Below are 8,602 nucleotides of genomic sequence, written 5' to 3' on the forward strand. Positions count from 1 at the left end.
ATCACACGGAATTTCAAAGATAAATTTTTCCGTTAATATACGATTCGTCAACGTGAGTCGATAGCAGGCTAACGATGCAAGCGATGTGAAACAAGTGGTGACTATAGGCCAAAATTTTATCCTATGATAAACAAAAGATTTATCGTAGGATAGCCTTTAATTTACTAAATTTCTCGAAGTTGATAGCCCACTGATGCATGACATAGGATTTCTAGTCAGGTACTTATTTGTGGAATTCTGTTTGAACAGGTTAAACATATCTATCATTCAAGAAAATAAATTAGGCTAATTATCAGAGGCTGCTATTTATTGGCGTTATTGGCATAGAATAAAAGACATCAAAAGAACAAAAGAAAATTATTTTGCAATAAAAACATTTTTAATATAAAAAATATACACATAAATTATTGTTTCAAATATAAATTACATAAAAGTATAATATCGAAAATATAGTTGAATAATATTTGCAATACAAAGTTTAGAGTTTTCTTTCCTTTTTTTTTTAAGTAGGCATAAGCCTAAAACTCGAGTACTTAACTGTTATTTATTTTATTAAGTCCAGTGTGATTTAAATTAGGTGAATAAAGGTACGCAATTTACTCAGCAATGCATTTTCTCCGTCACTCAAGCGATTCTGTCAACCCACCTTCACTACTTTAAAGCAAAATTCGAATAAGATTGAAAAAAGATATGAAGTTTATTATAAACGAAAAACTTCTTAGTACACGTATTCATCACTATTATAATTATTATCATTTTTCTCATAACCAGCTACTAAAGATATAACCGAAGCGCATACACAGGCAGTTGGCACATCAATTTCTGTCGGTTTAAAGACGTATAGTCCATCTATACACTGGTTTGTTCGTTTTAGGACTGGTGCTTTGGTAAAAACTTGAACACACTGAAATATGGAAGAAGATCCATTGCACGTTTTGCAGCTACATACAGCTTCAGCTCTATTAGAAGGGTAAACGGTTGAATCATTTACATAAACGATAGTCCAAGGACAAGTGGAAACCTTGCTGAGAACTTTACTTTCGTTGTTGGGAACAATTAAATTTATTTCTTTTGATTCCATTGTAAATTTAGGGGTGTGAGAGAAAAACAGAGTCTCACTTGATGCGTTAGTGAGTCGCTTATACTGAATCATTAAGTCACTTGGAACTTCACATGGGTCTGAAGTTGGTTTTGCGTATATCAAAGATATGATGTATGCAAACAAAATAGCCTTCGTATAAGAGCAAGTCTGAAAAGAAACAAGCACAACATATAGTTTATTTATAAACATAATAGAACTTATTCATTTTGTTCATTACAGTTTTATTATTCGAATCGATATTAATATTTTCGTAGATGAAATAGTCATTATTATTAGCAGGATGCATAAAAATTTCATTGTTATTTGGAAACTAAAAAATGGCTGAAGGTACCACAGAACTATAAATTATATAATTCTTTTGAAATAATATACTTTTCAGGAGGTTTTATTCTAGAGTAAATGACGTGGTGAAAACAAAGTGCGGACTTAAGAGACATGGTCAGTGAAATCTATATTCCTTGTCGCCGTAGACCAACCTCCCAAGATCATTCTCTATTAATTTTAATCTCAACGCTAAGAAGTAAAGAGACTTTAAAAAAGAACTATATACAATTGATCATGATTTAAGCTGTTGAAAATGTGTTGAAAGTACAGAGCAAATGCTTTAAACAATTTTAACTAGGGATCGAAATCAAAAACATTATTGTTGGTATTATATAAGTTTCACAACTAATTTCTTTAAATGCCGTTTCAGCTTACATACACATGCGTTTAGGTACAAATGATTACGTTATTCAACTATATAAACTAAGCACATTTTTAATCTTAACTCGTTGAATACATACAATATACAATCTACAGTGGGACATCACAACAGCAGCCTCTTCTTACATTGCAAAGTGTGAATATTTTGCTGTACTGAAGTCCTACATATTTTATCAGGTAAAAGTAAATTACATAACGTACAGAAGGAATGCTTTATTTTGTGCAAACATATATTTTTGAAGTCGTCTAAATTTTATAAACACATTTTTAGGTAAGTAAATATGTAAATTATAGTTGAGTCCGTTCTTTCGATTGAATATAAGTTTATGATATATGGCCATAGTTAGCAAGATATATTCTACTACAAAAATATAGAGAAACTTTTCAAATGACTTGCTTAAAGTTTCTTCATCCTCGAGTTTCTTCCACCACAGCCTCGAAGACAGCTGTGGAACATAGCTCGTGCTCTCCTGACTGTGTCCCAGTGAAGATCTTTGAACATCTTGATCTGACGAGCAAAATTGCTTTCTTAGGTTTATGTGCTATCCTACCGTAGCATTGTTAACCATTCAAAATAAGTAGCGAGCTATGTTGTAAGCAGTCACAGCGCCAACTGAAGAAAGTAACGGTAGGTTGTAAGCTGACTTATTGCAAAGAGAAGAATCAATATGACTTACTCATACCGTATTAACTTATTACATAAAGAATACGGGGGGATAATGTTGTCCTAGATATGGTCATAAATGTAACGTTATTGATCGTATATCTGGGTAACAATCTCCAGCCCGCCTAGTTCTCTGTTATAATCATACCGAACAGCTATATGTCTGCTAAAACAATACTATAAGATGATCTTAAACCTTGAATGTATTTGTCCAAACAAAATGTAAACGCATAATATAATGAGAAAAATAATTGCATCAATAACTTTATTCATTCTACAAGAAACTCTCTCCTCACTTTCTATTTATATATATATAATGTATATATGCATATTTGTATGTATGTATGTATGCATGTATGTATGTATGTATGTATGTATGTATGTGTGTGTGTATGTATGTATGTATGTATGTATGTATGCATGTATGTATGATAACAAATAGAAACATGTAGCATATTGTGCACCTCCACCGAGCCTACAATCATAATCTAGTGGAAAACAAATGTAGTATGAAGAGAGGGGGAAAATTACCATACTCTCACTCGTCACTGCTCAGAAAAGCAATAAACGACTATATGAATGTGTACGCAATATATTCCTTCAGGGGTCCAGACAAAAGCCCCCTAGGCCAAAAGCCCTGCAGGACAAAAGACCCTCGGATAAAAGACCCATAGGATCAAAGACCTATAGGACAAATGCCCCACGGTTATATTTTTCGGTTAGTTTTTCGTTTTTAGAATTTTTAGTTGATTGTATGAACCCCAGAATTTTTTTTCACTTGTTGCAGTTATTAGACTGCGGCCGGCCATGCTGGGGCACCACCTTGAAGAATTTTTAGATGGCTGTATCGAACCCAAAATTTTGTTTAAGCTTGATCAAAACCACTTCTGTGATATAATTAATTTTTGGTTTTCATTTTACTTGAGGAAATTTTGGTCGAATGTATCGACCTAAGAATCTTTTTTAGGTGATTCTCAACCAGCACATGAAGTTAAGCCTAGAAAGTCTCTCCACATTTTTAGAGATAACAGCCAAATCTTACAATTTTTTTGTTTTATAATTTCACGACGTAACTAGAAACGGAAATTGCGGTTGTAAAAAAAAAAAAATTACTGTCCAAAATTCCAATTTTTAAGTAAACAAAATATATTCAATCGAAAAACTGCGTCAAAACATCTATGTCCCTCAGAATGGTATGTTCCGTGTGTTTCCTCATTTTTAGAATAATTTTAATGTTTGAAATTGAAAATAAATCAATCTTAATATCAATAATAGAATAACAGAACACAAGAGCCTTTACTACTCAATGTAAATATTATCTGAATTCTAACAAAAGGGAAAGCATTTGCTTCAAGAAATGTGTAGAAACATAAAAAACGATAAGAAGTACGTTTGAATGACTATGTATACACTCATAAAATGAAAGTAAATATTACACATGTCTCTGACATGTTTTTCTTCAGAAAAAACAGAATTTGTCATTTTTATGGAGAAACACTCATCTCCCTATTTAGGCAAAAGATAAGAAGTACGTTTGAATGACTACCCTTCTGTTAGACCTTCAACGGCCGAAGAAAGTTTAAAAGGTCAACTTATTCTCATTAACCTTTAAGTGCTGAGAGAAGAAAGCAAACAACTTTAAATATATATTTTAAAATGCTGATTTTTCTGCGACCAAAAATTCTTCAAACTGGTGCGTCAGCATGGCCGCAGTCCAATGACTGAAACAAGTAAAAAGATCTTTAGAAAATAAAAAAAAAACGAGGGGGGGGTATAAAAAAATTCAAGAGATATGGCTGTTATTTCTAGCTTGTGGAAATACCTTCTTGGCTTAACTTCATGCGCTGGTTGAAAATCATTTATAAAAATTCTGGGTCGTTCCATTCGACTAAACTTTCTTCAAAGAGGTGCCCCAGCATGGTCGCAGTCTAATAACTGACGTAAGTAAAAATATAGAAAATTCTAGCATCATACATTCGACTAAAAATTCTTCAAGGTGGTGTCCCAGCATGACCGTAGTCTAATAACTGTAACAAGGAAAAAGAAAAAAAATTCTGGGGTCGATACGTTCAACTAAAAGTTCTTCAAAGCGGCGACCCAGCATGGTCGCAGCCTAATGGCTGAAACAAGTAAAAGGTGGAAAATAAAAAAATAAATAAAATAATCGAAAACTATAACCGTGGGCTTTTGTCCACTTTCATACTTTAACTATGGGGCTTTTGTCTGTGGGAGCCTTTCTCCTACACTCAGTCCTTCACCATCCAGCGGTATTACGCTGTCTATCACATCTTAACATTAACCGTATACTTACGTTTTGTAGATTTGCTCATCAACACTTCGTGTGAAAAGCTACACTACCACAAATAACTGCTGCAAATGCAGACACATAGGTAAAGCTGCACAAAATCCAACGAAAAAGGATTCACAATATAAACTTACACTGCCAAGATTTTCCAGTTCAAATAAAATCTCTTATTGTGGTCTTTGGTCAATGCTGCCTCAATGCACCATTTTGATTTGATTGCTTTTTAAGAAATAAAGTTTCGTTAACGTAGAAACTGTTATGCAACAGTGAGTAATAGAAGACAATCAGAATGTGACTTGTTAGTCTGTGGTGAGTAAGTAAATAAATCAAAGCCTTAAAATCCCAAGACGACAAACACTCTCAAAAATATTGAGTAAAGTTTAAGATAAACGACGTTTTTTGTCGTTAGAAAACTGTTCGCTCTACGAACGAGCAGTAAGAAATACGACATGGCGGAATATATGACAAAAAAAAAGGCTACTGATAAGAACAATACCAGCAGACTTCATATGAGCATTCTATGGTGTTGAAACAACAGCTTCTCGTCCAAATTTTGTTGCGAGGAAGAAAATATGCATAAGCAGTTGCAAAAGTTGGTAAGATAATTGCAACTCAAGTATTGGAGGGAAACTATATTGAATGTGTCCCTGCGTGGCCGTAGCCTAATGACTGACACAAGTAAAAGATGAAAGATAAAATATAAAAAAAAGCCTTCAACAAATATAACTAGATGTTATCTTAATTTCGTGCTACAGGAAGTCTTATTTCTATATTGTACATTGATTTCTCTAAGAAAATTTAGAGAATCTCCATTATGTAGAATATCGGAACTCTGTTGAAAAGGAACTTCACACTTTACAGATTCACCAGCAGCAATGGTCCAAATGTGATAATCGCATTAAGAACATTCAGTAGATTTGGGAGTGACTGTGTTGTTAAATTGTTTCTTAAGCAACATTGCAAGTTTCATTCCTACAGCTCAAAACTGTGCAGGTGTCTTTTACTAAAATCTCAGGAACATCGCATCTCTTCTCCAAGGTCTAAGAAAAACGCATTCAACATAACAGTGAGTAACCACTCACAACTTTGGCCACGAATCAGGCAATAGGTAAATTGAGTATTAACGTGTCAAAATAGTGCATTCTCTGTATAAATAGAAGTACACACGACGTTATCAAATTGAAGTGAGTTGAACTAAATTTAGAGATTTTTATGAGATGAAAACATTTCCACAAGCTTCGGTTATCAAACCGGAAAATGTTCCCTCGCCGTATAAAACACTCTTTAACCTTTCCCTTTTCAACTTTCCCCACAAGGAACAGTTTTTTTTTTTTTTAATGACAATGATTAGTTAAAACAAAGGTCCACATTTAAAGGGACGTAAATCTTGATTCCGTGAGCGGAATTAACTCCCTGACCTAAAGCTTCCCTTAACGCTTTATCTCGTTTTCTGGGGTTTTTTTTTTTATTTCTAGTATTTCTTCGCGGAGTAACCATGTTATTTGAGCCTAAACAATTACCGGATCGTGTACGATACAAACCTGTCAAGTTATTACATTAGTTGAGCAGGAAACTTAAAGTAGCTCATGTATATCTTCTATATACAGGGTGTCCACAAAGTCTGGGTACATGGGGATTAACACATACTTTAAGAAATTATTATTTCTTATATTCAATTGTTTATGTTATCATTTTATTTATTCCATGTACCCAGACTTTGTGGACACCCTGTATATTAAATAGTACTTATCTCTCGCTAAATTGAATTTTTCCCGAGCTTATTAAAATCTCAGTACTACACTATATCTATCCATTTCTTTCTCTCTCTCTCTCTCTCTATTTCTGTCTCTCTCTCCCTCACACACACACACACACACACACACACATATACACACGATGTTTGATATTTGCGTGAATTCAAGCCAACATTATCGAAGTAAACTGATTCATTCCAATTAAGTTAGTTTCAACATGTCTAATGTAGCGAGAATAAAATTAGTATCGGAAATATTTCCGGAGACAGTGAAAGATGTTAATGAATGACAAATGTCCTTGTCATTATTTCTGTACGTATAGAATGTATTCTTTAACCTAACGTACATATTATGGTACGTTGTAGTGATGAGAATACCACTTAAATGTTAGTTTAACACTCCCATTTAATAGATGTATGATACTTAGTCACACGTTCCTATTAGACCGAGGCTCTTTCTCAGAAATCATACTAACTGACTGTCATTCTCGTTAAAAACGTACCGCCTTACGGAATTTTATATTTGGAAGAACAGAAAATTAGAATTTCAGAAAGATTTTAAATTTTGATGAAGAGAAAAAAAGAAATGAGATTTGTTTTCTATATAAATATGTTTGCATTTGTGTTGCGTAAATGTGTTACTCTAACTTCATTTTCGTCTTAAATAAATTGAAACTATAACAGCAGTATTTTACACGTTCAGAAATTGAAACAACTAATACTCTCACATTGCTTTATTTACACACTTCAGATGTAAATGAAATATATCTATAATAAACCAATAAATAAATAAATGATAAAAATAAAACCCGGTTTTCGAAAATACCTTAAGTCTGGTCAACTACCAATTTAAAGAAATACGAAGGAAAAATATAGACATATTTTCTGATAGCGGAAAAAATTTGATATAAATTGTTAGTCGGGGTTGATATATACGTAACCAACAACTGACTACTATTATACACAGATCGCGCAAAAATTACCCTAAATAATTATTTTAAATTTTTGCCACAAGGGCAGTTTGGCAGAGGTGGGAATGAGACGATACATCGACTCCAATGTTCAACTGGTACTTATTTAATCGACCCAGAAAGGATGAAAGGTAAAGTCGACCTCGGCGGAATTTGAACACAGAACGTAGCGTCGGGAGAAATACTGCTAAACATTTCGGCCTGCATGCTAACGATTCTGCCAACTCACCATCTTGAAATTACCCTAAATATAAAAAAAAAACGCACTATACATGTAAATGATAATAGACACGGGTATCCAAAATAAAGAATAAAATGAAAAATCCGAGTTAACTTACCATAATCGAGGAGAAATACATTATCCGCTTTCAGAGGTAGATTGTTGTCGGGTTAAAATAAATTACTGACTGATGCTTGAATTAAGAATTACACCGCTTCCTTCCTGATTCAGTCGAGATTATAAGTAATTACTCAAATAAATTATCGGTTTCTGTGGATATGTGTAGAATTTTTTAAAAATTCAAACTCTAATATGGAGTTTGATTTTAAATATTGTAAGACTGCTGGTTTGATTCAGTTCTTTGTGTCAAGTTTTACTCAGATATTGTATAGATGACTTTCAATAGCTCAATAATGAAATGAGTTTTTTTCTGTAACAATTTTCTATCAAATATATCGCAGGGTTATTGAAATGCTACTATGATGATATTTTGCTGTTGTTCATAAAGTATGAATTACGTAGTTATTTGGTGCTTAAATATTAGTATTTGGCTGTTTCTGATTAATGTATATACATATATATATATATATATATATATAATATTGTTTTCACTGTGGTTCAGAGAGACTTCACTGCCTTGTGTCTTATTTCGCTTGTTTTCCTTCTATGTCTAGTATACACGTTTATGCTTCATTTAAATAGTCTACTGACTACTTCGTAACCTCGTGTCACGACATACTCTGAGCGCGTATTTTGCTCGTGTAGATGAGTGTTTCCTTTCATGTTTAAGTTAAATTCCTGATCTATGAAAATGTATTTTAAATATAACGTTAAAAAAGATAATTGGAAACACTTATCCACTATCACTTAACAAGGTACTTT

General features: G+C 33.1%; 1 protein-coding gene across 1 annotated transcript; it reads right to left on the bottom strand.

Moving 5' to 3' along the window:
• Positions 1-357: 357 nt before the first annotated feature.
• Positions 358-8,103, bottom strand: LOC106880082 (interleukin 17-like protein). The gene is made up of 2 exons (XM_014929894.3): positions 7,839-8,103; positions 358-1,249 (listed from the first exon to the last, which is right to left on the bottom strand). Exons 1-2 carry the CDS (start codon positions 7,857-7,859, stop codon positions 719-721), a joined length of 552 nt encoding a protein of 183 aa, XP_014785380.1. The 5' UTR covers positions 7,860-8,103; the 3' UTR covers positions 358-718.
• Positions 8,104-8,602: the final 499 nt, after the last annotated feature.

This window comes from Octopus bimaculoides, chromosome 1, assembly GCF_046866305.1.
Source record: "Octopus bimaculoides isolate indiv1 chromosome 1, ASM4686630v1, whole genome shotgun sequence".
In the NCBI taxonomy this organism is placed as follows: domain Eukaryota; kingdom Metazoa; phylum Mollusca; class Cephalopoda; order Octopoda; family Octopodidae; genus Octopus; species Octopus bimaculoides.